At 47.6% G+C, this 16,549-nt stretch overlaps 1 protein-coding gene across 2 annotated transcripts in view; it reads left to right on the top strand.

Moving 5' to 3' along the window:
• LOC115182687 (A-kinase anchor protein 13) overlaps positions 1 to 16,549 on the top strand; it is a 68,628-nt gene that overhangs the window by 17,242 nt on the left and 34,837 nt on the right. The window contains exons 1-2 of one of the 2 annotated variants that reach the window (XM_029744186.1): positions 4,509 to 4,728; positions 10,508 to 10,679. In XM_029744186.1, coding sequence (XP_029600046.1) covers positions 4,660 to 4,728; positions 10,508 to 10,679 — 241 coding nt within the window. In that variant the 5' untranslated portion in view covers positions 4,509 to 4,659. Of the gene's footprint in view, positions 1 to 4,508; positions 4,729 to 10,507; positions 10,680 to 16,549 lie in introns of those variants that run through there. The other variant, XM_029744185.1, reaches the window with a different exon arrangement.

Genomic DNA, 16,549 nt, shown 5'->3' with positions numbered 1-16,549 from the left:
CCTTATGATATCCAGTGGAACAACCACTTTACAATAGTACATCTACATCTTTTTAGGGGGGGGGGGTTAGAAGGAACCTATATCCTATCCCAGGTATTCCTTAAAGAGGTGGGGTTTCAGGTGTCTCCGGAAGGTGGTGATTGACTCCGCTGTCCTGGCGTCGTGAGGGAGCTTGTTCCACCATTGGGGTGCCAGAGCAGCGAACAGTTTTGACTGGGCTGAGCGGGAACACTACTACTACACTAATACTGAACTCAGCAAAAAAATGTATGTCATCTCACTGTCAACTGTGTTTATTTTCAGCAAACTTAACATGCTTAAAAATTTGTATGAACACAACAAGATTCAACAACTGAGACATAAACTGAACAAGTTCCACAGACATGTGACTAACAGAAATGGAATAATGTGTCCCTGAACAAAGGGGGAGGGGGGGGTCAAAATCAAAAGTAACAGTCAGTATCTGGTGTGGCCACTGCATTGCATCTCCTCCTCATGGACTGCACCAGATTTGCCAGTTCTTGCTGTGAGATGTTACCCCACTCTTCCACCAAGGCACCTGCAAGTTCCAAGACATTTCTGGGGGGAATGGCCCTAGCCCTCACCCTCCAATCCAACAGGTCCCAGATGTGCTCAATGGGATTGAGATCCGGGCTCTTTGCTGGCCATGGCAGAACACTGACATTCCTGTCTTGCAGGAAATCACGCACATAACGAGCAGTATGGCTGGTGGCATTGTCATGCTGGAGGGTCATGTAAGGATGAGCCTGCAGGAAGGGTACCACATGAGGGAGGAGGATGTCTTCCCTGTAACGCACAGCATTGAGATTGCTTGCAATGACAACAAGCTCAGTCCGATGATGCTGTGACACACCGCCCCAGACCATGACGGACCCTCCACCTCCAAATCGATCCCACTCCAGAGTACAGGCTTCTGTGTAACGCTCATTCCTTCGATGATAAACGCGACTCCAACCATCACCCCTGGTGAGATAAAACCGCGACTCGTCAGTGAAGAGCACTTTTTGCCAGTCCTGTCTGGTCCAGCGACGGTGGGTTTGTGCCCATAGGCGACGTTGTTGCCGGTGATGTCCGGTGAGGACCTGCCTTACAACAGGCCTACAAGCCCTCAGTCCAGCCTCTCTCAGCCTATTGCGGACAGTCTGAGCACTGATAGAGGGATTGTGCGTTCCTGGAGTAACTCGGGCAGTTGTTATTGCCATCCTGTACCTGTCCAGCAGGTGTGGTGATCGGATGTACCGATCCTGTGCAGGTGTTGTTACACGTGGTCTGCCACTGCGAGGACGATCAGCTGTCCGTCCTGTCTCCCTGTAGCGCTGTCTTAGGCGTCACACAGTACAGACATTGCAATTTATTGCCCTGGCCACATCTGCAGTCCTTGTGCCTCCTTGCATCGTGCCTAAGGCACGTTCACCCAGATGAGCAGGGACCCTGGGCATCTTTCTTTTGGTGTTTTTCAGAGTCAGTAGAAGGCCTCTTTAGTGTCCTAAGTTTTCATAACCGTGACCTTAATTGCCTACCATCTGTAAGCTGTTAGTGTCTTAGTGTGGCTCAGTTGATAGAGCATATTGTTTGCAACGCCAGGGTTGTGGGTTCGATTCCCATGGGGGACCAGTATGGGGAAAAAAATTATGCATTCACTACTGTAAGTCGCTCTGGATAAGAGCGTCTGCTAAATGACCAAAATGTACAGATTAACGACCGTTGTGCATGTTCATTAATTGTTTACAGTTCATTGAACAAGCATGGGGAAACAGTGTTTAAACCCTTTACAATGAAGATCTGTGAAGTTATTTGGATTTTTTCAAATTATCTTTGAAAGAGAGGGTCCTGAAAAAGGGATGTTTCTTTTCTTGCTGAGTTTCTACTACTACTATTATAGGTTACCTCGAGCAAGATGTACAAGAAGACCAGGGTGACCATTATCATCCAATTGATCTCATCATCACTATTAATCACAAGGTCATGTTTCAGGATTAACCCAAGCTGTTTGCAGTCCTCTGCTGGAATACAGAAGTCATATCTTAATCATCCTGTTGTTGCTGGAATTTTCCTGTGTGTATTGTAGGTTTAAAAAGTTTGTAATTTCCCATTTCAGACTCGATTTTCCCTAACAAAATATGTATCAACCCCTACAATTTGTTTTCTCCATTAATTATAATCCACATAACAATTCACATTTCCTGTTGCTGCAGGATTATTTTTGCTGTTGTGTGAAACTGTCTCAAATGAAGATACGACATCTGTACTTGACTTCTTCCCATTTTCACTGTCCCTGTTCAGATCGCGTTTCAGAGGAACCCCAATCTGTTTTCACTGTCCCTGTTCAGATCGTGTTTCAGAGGAACCCCAATCTGTTTTCACTGTCCCTGTTCAGATCGCGTTTCAGAGGAACCCCAATCTGTTTTCACTGTCCCTGTTCAGATCGTGTTTCAGAGGAACCCCAATCTGTTTTCACTGTCCCTGTTCAGATCGTGTTTCAGAGGAACCCCAATCTGTTTTCACTGTCCCTGTTCAGATCGTGTTTCAGAGGAACCCCAATCTGTTTTCACTGTCCCTGTTCAGATCGCGTTTCAGAGGAACCCCAATCTGTTTTCACTGTCCCTGTTCAGATCGCGTTTCAGAGGAACCCCAATCTGTTTTCACTGTCCCTGTTCAGATCGCGTTTCAGAGGAACCCCAATCTGTTTTCACTGTCCCTGTTCAGATCGCGTTTCAGAGGAACCCCAATCTGTTTTCACTGTCCCTGTTCAGATCGTGTTTCAGAGGAACCCCAATCTGTTTTCACTGTCCCTGTTCAGATCGCGTTTCAGAGGAACCCCAATCTGTTTTCACTGTCCCTGTTCAGATCGTGTTTCAGAGGAACCCCAATCTGTTTTCACTGTCCCTGTTCAGATCGTGTTTCAGAGGAACCCCAATCTGTTTTCACTGTCCCTGTTCAGATCGTGTTTCAGAGGAACCCCAATCTGTTTTCACTGTCCCTGTTCAGATCGCGTTTCAGAGGAACCCCAATCTGTTTTCACTGTCCCTGTTCAGATCGCGTTTCAGAGGAACCCCAATCTGTTTTCACTGTCCCTGTTCAGATCGCGTTTCAGAGGAACCCCAATCTGTTTTCACTGTCCCTGTTCAGATCGCGTTTCAGAGGAACCCCAATCTGTTTTCACTGTCCCTGTTCAGATCGCGTTTCAGAGGAACCCCAATCTGTTTTCACAAATAAACATATTTCAACTCTGAAAAACTTCGGTGAAGGTTATAAATTGACCCATTGTTATAAATGGGTTTTTAATCACTTTGGTATATTATTATTATTATTAAGAGATTTGGTGGTGTTACACCAAAGAGGTCTGTTTTCACGTTTCACCGTGACATGACCCTAATTTGATCTGACTCAGTTGATGACGTCGTGCTAATGTTACAGTGAGTGGTGTGGTGGTGTTGCAGAGAGCCAGAGAGAAGTGAAGAGATGTGAGATCGATACCAGAGACACAGAGTAGTATTAGTAGCAGCAGCGCTGAGCGGTAAGAGAAGTAGAACAGGAAGAGGACACTCTCCCTACGGACTCCAGCTCTCTCTCTCTCTCTGTCACCACTGCAGCTAGCCAGTCACTTTAAAGGGCCAATAGCTTTAAAGACGGACCTCAGCCACGACCAGCAGCTAAGACAGACCTCAGCCACGACCAGCATCTAAGGTAGACCTCAGCCACGACCAGCAGCTAAGACAGACCTCAGCCACGACCAGCAGCTAAGACAGACCTCAGCCACGACCAGCAGCTAAGGTAGACCTCAGCCACGACCAGCAGCTAAGGTAGACCTCAGCCACGACCAGCAGCTAAGACAGACCTCAGCCAAGACCAGCAGCTAAGACGGACCTCAGCCAAGACCAGCAGCTAAGACGGACCTCAGCCACGACCAGCAGCTAAGACAGACCTCAGCCACGACCAGCAGCTAAGGTAGACCTCAGCCACGACCAGCAGCTAAGACAGACCTCAGCCACGACCAGCAGCTAAGACAGACCTCAGCCAAGACCAGCAGCTAAGACGGACCTCAGCCAAGACCAGCAGCTAAGACAGACCTCAGCCACGACCAGCAGCTAAGACAGACCTCAGCCACGACCAGCAGCTAAGGTAGACCTCAGCCACGACCAGCAGCTAAGACAGACCTCAGCCACGACCAGCAGCTAAGACAGACCTCAGCCACGACCAGCAGCTAAGACGGACCTCAGCCAAGACCAGCAGCTAAGACGGACCTCAGCCAAGACCAGCAGCTAAGGTAGACCGCCAGAGTTCTATGTCATTCTATGAATACCTGTCTCTTACCACTGGAGATGGGGGTTAAGTCAGAAACAGCACCACTTCCTGTACACTGTTGCACCACTTCCTGGTGCTCACTGTCTCTCTCCCTACTCTGATAGGAACTGGTCACCCCCTGTACACTGTTACACCACTTCCTGGTGCTCTCTGTCTCTCTCCCTACTCTGATAGGAACTGGTGTTGTGAAGTGCTGTGGTGCTGTGGTGTTCAGTCAGTGGAGGCTGTGGTGCTGTGGTGTTCAGTCCGTGGAGGCTGTGGTTTAGATGGTCGTAGCGTTGGAAGGCTAGATATCAGCCTGTCTGGGGCTCACACTCACTGAAAGTAACAGAGATGTTGCATCGAAGGTTCTTTGATGTCCGAGGCCTCTCCATGAAGTTAAAGTGTCGGCGAGGACTAGAGGTAGGTACAGTAGGAGGACAGGGGTAGATAAAGTAGAAGGACTGGGGTAGATGACAGGGGTAGGTACAGTAGGACAGGGGTAGATACAGCAGGAGGACAGGGGTAGAGGACAGGGGTAGGTACAGTAGGACAGGGTTAGATACAGCAGGAGGACAGGGGTAGAGGACAGGGGTAGATACAGCAGGAGGACAGGGGTAGAGGACAGGGGTAGGTACAGGGGTAGAGGATAGGGGTAGGAATTAACAGTGTGATTCTGGTCCAGTTAGCATCTCCATTTCCACTAGGTGTAAAATATATCCTGTTATTAATTCAGCCTGTTTTCAGCTGTTTCTCTATTTTTGATCTCGTGTTTATTAATAAGAAATCAAAATGCCTCTGGCCTCTGCGTTGTTTAAAGAGCAGGTTTTCTCAGAGGATTTCCCATGTTATTGGCTGCTCTGTTTTTGACTAACAGCTACTAGAAGTCGTTGTTTGAAACATGATTTTCTGTGAAAAATTGAGATGACAAAGTTGTTATTCTGTATTAGGAGAGAGTTTTTTGTTGTTGTTGCTATTTCCGCTGCTTGCAACGTTCTGAATCTAAATAAAGGGGAAATGCAGCGTGAAGGGCTAGATGCCAACGTGTGGTCGGGGAGGTGCTGTAAGGAGGGGATGCAATACTGTTACATTGTGTAACGAACGTGGACGGCTTCCTATGGCATCCACATTGACATGATTGGTCGACGGGGTAGGTGGGGGCGGGAGGTCTTGTGTAAACACAAATTCACTTCCTTGACAACTTCCTTCACAACAGCTCTGCGCTGCTCTGCGAAGCTCAGGATGTATGAAAAGGCCCTGACTTCTGCAGAGGACGTAGGACTGTAAACGCTGCACGGTCAACGCAGACGTCAGATTATATCAGGGCTAGTAACCATGTAGAGGAACAGCTCCTGGTCAGTAGTGGTCTGTAGTGGTCAGTAGTGGTCTGTAGTGGTCAGTAGTGGTCAGTAGTGGTTAGTAGTGGTCAGTAGTGGTCTGTAGTGGTCTGTAGTGGTCTGTAGTGGTCTGTGGTGGTCTGTGGTGGTCAGTAGTGGTCAGTAGTGGTCAGTAGTGGTCTGTAGTGGTCTATATCAGGGCTAGTAACCATACAGAGGGACTGTAGTGGTCAGTAGTGGTCTGTAGTGGTCAGTAGTGGTCAGTAGTGGTCAGTAGTGGTCAGTTGTGGTCTATATCAGGGCTAGTAACCATACAGAGGGACAGCTCCTGGTCTGTAGTGGTCTGTAGTGGTCTGTAGTGGTCAGTAGGCGGTCAGTAGTGGTCTATAGTGGTCAGTAGTGGTCAGTAGTGGTCTATATCAGGGCTAGTAACCATACAGAGGAACAGCTCCTGGTCAGTAGTGGTCTGTAGTGGTCAGTAGTGGTCAGTAGTGGTCAGTAGTGGTCAGTAGTGGTCAGTAGCGGTCTGTAGTGGTCAGTGGTGGTCAGTAGCTGTCTGTAGTGGTCTGTAGTGGTCTGTAGTGGTCAGTGGTTGTCTGTAGTGGTCTGTGGTGGTCAGTAGTCGTCAGTAGCGGTCTGTAGTGGTCTGTAGTGGTCAGTAGTGGTCTATATCAGGACTAGTAACCATACAGAGGAACAGCTCCTGGTCAGTAGTGGTCTGTAGTGGTCTGTAGTGGTCAGTAGTGGTCTGTAGTGGTCTGTAGTGGTCTGTAGTGGTCAGTAGTGGTCTGTAGTAGTCAGTAGTGGTCTATATCAGGACTAGTAACCATACAGAGGAACAGCTCCTGGTCTGTAGTGGTCAGTAGTGGTAAGTAGTGGTCAGTAGCGGTCTGTAGTGGTCAGTAGTGGTCAGTAGTGGCATGTAGTGGTCTGTAGTGGTCTGTAGTGGTCAGTAGTGGTATGTCGTGGTCAGTAGTGGTCAGTAGTGGTCAGTAGTGGTCTGTAGTGGTCTATATCAGGGCTAGTAACCATACAGAGGGACTGTAGTGGTCAGTAGTGGTCTGTAGTGGTCAGTAGTGGTCAGTAGTGGTCTGTAGTGGTCAGTAGTGGTCAGTTGTGGTCTATATCAGGGCTAGTAACCATACAGAGGGACAGCTCCTGGTCTGTAGTGGTCTGTAGTGGTCTGTAGTGGTCAGTAGGCGGTCAGTAGTGGTCTGTAGTGGTCAGTAGTGGTCTATATCAGGGCTAGTAACCATACAGAGGAATAGCTCCTGGTCAGTAGTGGTCAGTAGTGGTCTGTAGTGGTCTGTAGTGGTCTGTGGTGGTCAGTAGTGGTCAGTAGTGGTCAATAGTGGTCTGTAGTGGTCAGTAGTGGTCAGTAGTGGTCTGTAGTGGTCTATATCAGGGCTAGTAACCATACAGAGGAACAGCTCCTGGTCAGTAGTGGTCAGTAGTGGTCAGTAGTGGTCAGTAGCGGTCTGTAGTGGTCAGTAGTGGTCAGTAGCTGTCTGTAGTGTTCTGTAGTGGTCTGTGGTGGTCTGTAGTGGTCTGTGGTGGTCAGTAGTGGTCAGTAGCGGTCTGTAGTGGTCTGTAGTGGTCTGTAGTGGTCTATATCAGGACTAGTAACCATACAGAGGAACAGCTCCTGGTCAGTAGTGGTCTGTAGTGGTCTGTAGTGGTCAGTAGTGGTCTGTAGTGGTCTGTAGTGGTCAGTAGTGGTCTGTAGTAGTCAGTAGTGGTCTATATCAGGACTAGTAACCATGTAGAGGAACAGCTCCTGGTCAGTAGTGGTCTGTAGTGGTCTGTAGTGGTCAGTAGTGGTCAGTAGTGGTTAGTAGTGGTCTGTAGTGGTCTGTAGTGGTCTGTAGTGGTCTGTGGTGGTCCGTGGTGGTCAGTAGTGGTCAGTAGTGGTCAGTAGTGGTCTGTAGTGGTCAGTGGTTGTCTGTAGTGGTCTGTGGTGGTCAGTAGTGGTCAGTAGCGGTCTGTAGTGGTCTGTAGTGGTCAGTAGTGGTCTATATCAGGACTAGTAACCATACAGAGGAACAGCTCCTGGTCAGTAGTGGTCTGTAGTGGTCTGTAGTGGTCAGTAGTGGTCTGTAGTGGTCTGTAGTGGTCTGTAGTGGTCAGTAGTGGTCTGTAGTAGTCAGTAGTGGTCTATATCAGGACTAGTAACCATACAGAGGAACAGCTCCTGGTCTGTAGTGGTCAGTAGTGGTAAGTAGTGGTCAGTAGCGGTCTGTAGTGGTCAGTAGTTGTCAGTAGTGGCATGTAGTGGTCTGTAGTGGTCTGTAGTGGTCAGTAGTGGTATGTCGTGGTCAGTAGTGGTCAGTAGTGGTCAGTAGTGGTCTGTAGTGGTCTATATCAGGGCTAGTAACCATACAGAGGGACTGTAGTGGTCAGTAGTGGTCTGTAGTGGTCAGTAGTGGTCAGTAGTGGTCTGTAGTGGTCAGTAGTGGTCAGTTGTGGTCTATATCAGGGCTAGTAACCATACAGAGGGACAGCTCCTGGTCTGTAGTGGTCTGTAGTGGTCTGTAGTGGTCAGTAGGCGGTCAGTAGTGGTCTGTAGTGGTCAGTAGTGGTCTATATCAGGGCTAGTAACCATACAGAGGAATAGCTCCTGGTCAGTAGTGGTCAGTAGTGGTCTGTAGTGGTCTGTAGTGGTCTGTGGTGGTCAGTAGTGGTCAGTAGTGGTCAATAGTGGTCTGTAGTGGTCAGTAGTGGTCAGTAGTGGTCTGTAGTGGTCTATATCAGGGCTAGTAACCATACAGAGGAACAGCTCCTGGTCAGTAGTGGTCAGTAGTGGTCAGTAGTGGTCAGTAGCGGTCTGTAGTGGTCAGTAGTGGTCAGTAGCTGTCTGTAGTGTTCTGTAGTGGTCTGTGGTGGTCTGTAGTGGTCTGTGGTGGTCAGTAGTGGTCAGTAGCGGTCTGTAGTGGTCTGTAGTGGTCTGTAGTGGTCTATATCAGGACTAGTAACCATACAGAGGAACAGCTCCTGGTCAGTAGTGGTCTGTAGTGGTCTGTAGTGGTCAGTAGTGGTCTGTAGTGGTCTGTAGTGGTCAGTAGTGGTCTGTAGTAGTCAGTAGTGGTCTATATCAGGACTAGTAACCATGTAGAGGAACAGCTCCTGGTCAGTAGTGGTCTGTAGTGGTCTGTAGTGGTCAGTAGTGGTCAGTAGTGGTTAGTAGTGGTCTGTAGTGGTCTGTAGTGGTCTGTGGTGGTCTGTGGTGGTCAGTAGTGGTCAGTAGTGGTCAGTAGTGGTCTGTAGTGGTCAGTAGTAGTCAGTAGTGGTCAGTAGTGGTCTGTAGTGGTCAGTAGTGGTCAGTAGGGGTCAGTAGTGGCCTGTAGTGGTCAGTAGTGGTCTGTAGTGGTCAGTAGTGGTCAGTAGTGGTCTGTAGTGGTCTATATCAGGACTAGTAACCATACAGAGGAACAGCTCCTTGTCAGTAGTGGTCAGTAGTGGTCAGTAGTGGTAAGTAGTGGTCAGTAGTGGTCAGTAGTGGTCAGTAGTGGCATGTAGTGGTCTGTAGTGGTCAGTAGTGGTATGTCGTGGTCAGTCGTGGTCAGTAGTGGTCAGTAGTGGTCTGTAGTGGTCAGTGGTGGTCTGTAGTGGTCAGTAGTGGTCTGTAGTGGTCTATATCAGGACTAGTAACCATACAGAGGAACAGCTCCTTGTCAGTAGTGGTCAGTAGCGGTCAGTAGCGGTCAGTAGCGGTCAGTAGTGGTCAGTAGTGGTCTGTAGTGGTCAGTAGTGGTCTGTAGTGGTCAGTGGTGGTCTGTAGTGGTCAGTGGTGGTCTGTAGTGGTCTGTAGTGGTCAGTAGTGGTTTGCAGTGGTCAGTAGTGGTCTGTAGTGGTCAGTAGTGGTCAGTAGTGGTCAGTAGTGGTCTGTAGTGGTCTGTAGTGGCCAGTAGTGGTCTGTAGTGGTCAGTAGTGGTCTATATCAGGGCTAGAAACCATACAGAGGAACAGCCCCTGGTCAGCAGTGGTCAGTAGTGGTCTGTAGTGGTCTGTAGTGGTCAGTAGTGGGCTGTAGTGGGCTGTAGTGGTCAGTAGTGGTCTGTAGTGGTCTGTAGTGGTCTGTAGTGGTCAGTAGTGGTCTTTAGTGGTCAGTAGTAGTCAGTAGTGGTCTGTAGTAGTCAGTAGTGGTCAGTAGTAGTCAGTAGTAGTCAGTAGTGGTCAGTAGTAGTCAGTAGTAGTCAGTAGTAGTCAGTAGTAGTCAGTAGTGGTCAGTAGTAGTCAGTAGTGGTCTGTAGTGGTCTGTAGTGGTCTGTAGTGGTCAGTAGTGGTCAGTAGTGGTCAGTAGCGGTCAGTAGTGTCTTACCTAGCAGCAACACTGTATAGACTGAAGCAGGTCACCACTGTCATTAACCTAGCAGCAACACTGTATAGACTGAAGCAGGTCACCACCATGTCATTAACCTAGCAGCAACACTGTATAGACTGAAGCAGGTCACCACCATGTCATTAACCTAGCAGCAACACTGTTTAGACTGAAGCAGGTCACCATGTCATTAACTTAGCACCAACACTGTATAGACTGAAGCAGGTCACCACCATGTCATTAACTAGCAGCTGCAACACTGTATAGACTGAAGCAGGTCACCACCATGTCATTAACCTAGCAGCAACACTGACCTCATTCTGTTTCTAGGCAGGGAAAGGAGGAACGGAGAGAGAGAGGGTAGCTGTACTGTCTGACCTCATTCTGTTTCTAGGCAGGGAAAGGAGGAACAGAGAGAGAGAGGGTAGCTGTACTGTCTGACCTCATTCTGTTTCTAGGCAGGGAAAGGAGGAACAGAGAGAGAGGGTAGCTGTACTGTCTGACCTCATTCTGTTTCTATTCCTAATCGCCGTTCTTCCACCTGCAGGAAAAGGACGGAGAGAAGAGTCGAGACAAAGACGAGAGGAGAGAGGCGAAGGCCAGAGAGAGATGTACACTGAACGGACATCACTTCAGCGTGGTCTCCTCCCAGACACAATCCTCCTCCTGCCACCAATGCAGCAAAAGCATCAACACTAAGGATGCCTTTTTCTGCACCAGTAAGACAGCATCAGTCAATACAACTCTAGTACAGTACATACACAGCATATCGCTCAAGATGGCGCCGACAGAGAGGGCTGCCTTGCTTCTAATCCTTAGGAAACTTTTCACTATTTCGTTTTTTTTTTAAATGTATTATTTCCTACATTGTTAGCCCAAAAAGTCTCAAGTTTTATTACATACAGCAGGGAAGAACTATTGGATATCAGAGAAACGTCAACTTACGACCAGGAATACGTCTTTCCCGAAGCGGATCCTTTGTCCGCACCACTCAGGGCAATTTAACTGATTCCAGAGGCCGATCCAAAACAACGCCGCCAGAGAAGAGGAAGACAGAGCAGTCTTCTGGTCAGACTTCGGAGGCGCACACACCACACACCGCTCCCGAGTATATTACTCGCTAATGTCCAGTCCCCAGATAACAAGGTAGACGAAATCAGGGCAAGAGTTGATTTCCAGAGAGACATCAGGGATTGTAATATACTCTGTTTCACGGAACCATGGCTCTCTCGGGATATGCTGTCGGAGTCGGTACAACTACCTGCTTTCTCAGTGTGTCGCGCCGACAGAAATAAACATCTCTCTGGGAAGGAGATTGGCGGAGGTGTATGTTGCATGATTATCGACTCATGGTGTAATTGTAACAACAGGAACTCAAGTCTTTTTGTTCACCTGACATAGAATTCCTCACAATCAAATGCCGACCATATTATCTCCCAAGATAATTATCTTTGGTTATTGTCACAGCCATGTATATTCCCCCCCAAGCCGATACCACGACGGCCCTCAAGGAACTTCAATGGACTTTATGCAAACTGGAAACCATATATCCTGAGTCTGAATTTATTGTCGCTGGGGATTTTAACAAAGAACATTTGAGAACAAGGCTACCTAAATTCTATCAGCATACTGACTATAGCACTACACTGGATCACTGCTACTCTAACTTCCGCGATGCTTACAAGGCCCTCCCCCGCCCTCCTTTCGTCAAATCTGACCACGTCTCTATTTTGCTCCTCCATTCCTATAGGCAGAAACTTAAACAGGAAGTACCCATGCTAAAGACTATTTAACGCCGGTCTGACCAATCGGAATCCACGTTTCAAGATTGTTTTGATCACGGGGACTGGGATATGTCCCGGGTAGCCTCAGAGAATAACACCATAGGGCGGTGCACAATTGGCCCAGCGTCGTCCGGGTTTGGCCGGGGTAGACCGTCATTGTAAATGAGAATTTGTTCTTAACTGACTTGCCTAGATAAAGGTTAAATGTTTTTAATTAAATCAAACCATCCAAATGTCGATAAAGTGGAGTCGCAATTCAACGGCTCAGACACGAGACGTATGTGGCAGGGTCTACAGACAATTACAGACTACAAAAAGAAAACCAGCCTCGTCACGGACTTCTTTTCCCACTTTGAGGATATAACAGTGCCACCAATGCGGCCCGCTACCAAAGACTGTGGAATCTCCTTCTCCGCAGCCGATGTGAGTAAGACATTTAAACGTGTTAACCCCCGCAAGGCTGCAGGCCCAGACGGCATCCCTAGCCACAGGCCCAGACGGCATCCCTAGCCACAGGCCCAGACGGCATCCCTAGCCACAGGCCCAGACGGCATCCCTAGCCACAGGCCCAGACGGCATCCCTAGCCACGTCCTCAGAGCATGCGCAGACCAGCTGGCTGGTGTGTGTTTACGGACTAAAATCAATTTATCCTTATCCCAGTTTGCTGTCCCGACATGCTTCATGATGGCCACCATTGTTTCTGTACCCAAAAAGGCAAAGGTAACTGAATGAAATGACTATTGCCCCATAGCACTCACTTCTGTCATCATGAAGAGATTTAGAGACTAGTCAAGGGTCATACCACCTCCACCCTACCTCATACCACCTCCACCCACTTCTATTTGCTTACCACCCCCACAGGTCCACAGACGATGCAATCGCCATCACACTGCAAACTGCCCTATCCCATCTGGAAACGAGATATACCTATGTAAGAATGCTGTTCATTAACTACAGCTCAGCATTTACCACCATAGTACCCTTCAAGCTCATCATTAAGCTGGAGGCCCTGGGTCTCAACCCCGCCCTGTGCAACTGGGTCAAGAATTTCCTGAAGGGCCGCCCCCAGGTGGTGAAGGTAGGAAACAACATCTTCACTTCGCTGATCCTCAACACTGGGGGCCCCACAAGGGTGTGTGCTCAGCCCCCTCCTGTACTCCTTGTTCACCGTGACTGCGTGGCCATGTACGCCTCCAACACAATAATCAAAGTTGCAGACGACACAACAGTGGTAGGCTTGATTACCAACAACGACGAGACGGCCTACAGGGAGGAGGTGAGGGCCCTCGGAGTGTGGTGTCAGGAAAATAACCTCACACTCAATGTCAACAAAACAAAAGGAGATGATCGTGGACTTCAGGAAATAGCAGAGGGAACACCGCCCTATCCACATCGATGGGACGGCAGTGGAGAAGGTGGAACCTTTTAAGTTCCTCTGCGTACACATCACTGACAATCTGAAATGGTCCATCCACTCAGACAGTGTGGGTAAGAAGGTGCAACAGCGCCTCTTCAATCTCAGGAGGCTGAAGAAATTTGGCTTGTCACCTAAAACCCTCCCAAACTTTTACACACGCACAATCGAGAGCATCCTGTCGGGCTGTATCACAGCCTGGAACAGCAACTGCAACGCCCACAACCGCAAGGCTCTCCAGAGGGTAGTGAGGTCTGCACAACGCATCACCGGGGGCAAACTATCAGCCCTTTAGGACACCTACAGCACCCGATGTCACAGGAAGGCCAAAAAAGACCATCAAGGACAATAACCACCTGAGTCACTGCCTGTTCACCCCACTACCATCCAGAAAGCGAGCTCAGTACAGGTGCATCAAAGCTGAGACTGAAGCTATTTTTCAATCTCAAGGCCATCAGACTGTTAAACAGCCACCACTAGCACAGAGAGGCTGCAGCCGACATACAGACTTGAAATCACTGGCCACTTTAATAAATAGAACACTAGTCACTTTAATAATGTTTACATATTTTGCATTGCTCATCTCATATGTATATACTGTATTCAATTACACTCTACTGTATCTTAGTATATGCCGCTCTGTCATTGCTCATCCATATATTTATATATTCTTATTCCATTCCTTTTCCCATTAGGTATTTGTTGTGGAGTTGTTAGATATTACTTGTTGGCCTCCCGAGTGGCGCAGTGGTCTAAGGCATTGCATCACAGCGCTAGTGGTGCCACCAGAGATTCTGGGTTCGAGTCCAGGCTCTGTCGCAGCCGGCCACAACTGGCCCAGTGTCATCCGGGTTAGGGGAGGGTTTGACCGGCAGGGATGTCCTTGTCCAATCGCGCACTTGCAACTCTTCAGGCGGGCCGGGTGCAGTGCACGCTGACACGGTCGCCAGGTGTACAGTGTTTCCTCCGACACGTTGGTGCGACTGGCTTCCTGGTTTAAGTGGGCGTTGTGTCAAGAAGCAGTGCGGCTTGGTTGGGTTGTGTTTCGGAGGACGCATGGCTCTCGACCTTCGCCTCTCCCGAGTCCGTACGGGAGTTGCAGCGATGGGACAAAACTGTAACTACCAATTGGAAACCAAGAAATTGGGGAGAAAAAGGAGTAAAAAAATATATATAAATAAATAAAATATATTTTACCTGTTAGATATTGCTACACTGTCGGAACTAGAAGCACAAGCATTTCGCAACTCTCGCAATAACATCTGCTAACCATGTGAATGGACCAATAACATCTGCTAACCATGTGACCAATAACATCTGCTAACCATGTGTATGGACCAATAACATCTGCTAACCATGTGACCAATAACATCTGCTAACCATGTGTATGGACCAATACCATCTGCTAACCATGTGACCAATAACATCTGCTGACCATGTGAATGGACCAATAACATCTGCTAACCATGTGACCAATAACATCTGCTAACCATGTGACCAATAACATCTGCTAACCATGTGTATGGACCAATACCATCTGCTAACCATGTGACCAATAACATCTGCTGACCATGTGACCAATAACATCTGCTGACCATGTGACCAATAACATCTGCTAACCATGTGACCAATAACATCTGCTAACCATGTGACCAATAACATCTGCTAATCATGTGACCAGTAACATCTGCTAACCATGTGACCAATAACATCTGCTAACCATGTGACCAATAACATCTGCTAACAATGTGTATGGACCAATAACATCTGCCAACCATGTGACCAATAACATCTGCTAACCATGTGTATTTGAAAGTTTGCAGCCATCCACTTCCTTATGTCTGAAACACAGGCTTCCAGCGAGGGCAATTTTGGGGCTTCACCATGTTTCATTGACATGTACAGCTGTGTGTCATCTGCATAGCAGTGAAATTTAACATTATGTTTTCGAATGACATCCCCAAGAGGTAAAATATATAGTGAAAACAATAGTGGTCCTAAAACGGAACCTTGAGGAACACCGAAATTTACAGTTGATTTGTCAGAGGACAAACCATTCACAGAGACAAACTGATATCTTTCCGACAGATAAGACCTAAACCAGGCCAGAACTTGTCCATTTAGACCAATTTGGGTTTCCAATCTCTCCAAAAGAATGTGGTGATCGATGGTATCAAAAGCAGCACTAAGATCTAGTAGCACGAGGACAGATGCAGAGCCTCGGTCTGACGTCATTAAAAGGTCATTTACCACCTTCACAAGTACAGTCCCAGTGCTATGATGGGGTCTAAAACCAGACTGAAGCGTTTCGTGTACATTGTTTGTCTTCAGGAAGGCAGTGAGTTGCTGCGCAACAGCTTTTTCTACAATTTTTGAGAGGAATGGAAGATTCGATATAGGCCGATTAGTTTTTTAAAATTTCTGGGTCAAGATTTGTCTTTTTCAAGAGAGGCTTTATTACTGCCACTTTTAGTGAGCTTGGTACACATCCCGTGGATAGAGAGCCGTTTATTATGTTCAACATAGGAGGGCCAAGCACAGGAAGCAGCTCTTTCAGTAGTTTAGTTGGAATAGGGTCCAGTATGCAGCTTGAAGGTTTAGAGGCCATGATTATTTTCATCATTGTGTCAAGAAATATAATACTAAAACACTTTAGTGTGTCCCTTGATCCTAGGTCCTGGCAGGGTTGTGCAGACTCAGGACAACGGAGTCCTGCACTATACTATACTATCCTATTGAACTCTGAGGGGTCACCCTGTGTTAGGTGTATACGCTATACTATTGTTTTACAGTGGACAGTACTACCATACCCTGTATCTGTTACAGTGGACAGTACTACCATACCCTGTATCTGTTACAGTGGACAGTACTACCATACCCTGTATCTGTTACAGTGGACAGTACTACCATACCCTGTATCTGTTACAGTGGACAGTACTACCATACCCTGTATCTGTTACAGTGGACAGTACTACCATACCCTGTATCTGTTACAGTGGACAGTACTACCATACCCTGTATCTGTCTGCTAAAGAGGATGTCCTTTATTGCACAAGTCCTGGAACAGCCTCAGAAAACAGATGTTGGTCCCAAATGGCACTGTATTCTCTACATACTACTATAGTTACACTACACACTACTTTATAACGCACTATGTAGGGAATAGGGTGCTATTTGGGATTTACACTAAGAAAGAGGTAACTGTGAAGCAACGGATCAATGACCTTCTAACTTCCTCTTTGAGTGGTTACACAACATACTGTTACTGTGTTTAGTCATGTTGACCTGAAAAGACAGAAATACCAATGGCGGAGGTGTTGCTGTTTTATGTTCAGAACCACATTCCTGTAAAGATTAGAGAGGATCTCATGTTAAATACTGTTGAAGTAA

Source organism: Salmo trutta, unplaced genomic scaffold (genome assembly GCF_901001165.1).
Source record: "Salmo trutta unplaced genomic scaffold, fSalTru1.1, whole genome shotgun sequence".
NCBI lineage: Eukaryota > Metazoa > Chordata > Actinopteri > Salmoniformes > Salmonidae > Salmo > Salmo trutta.
The sequence above is the reverse complement of the archived record's forward strand: the minus strand, read 5'-3'. Positions and strand labels throughout refer to the sequence as shown.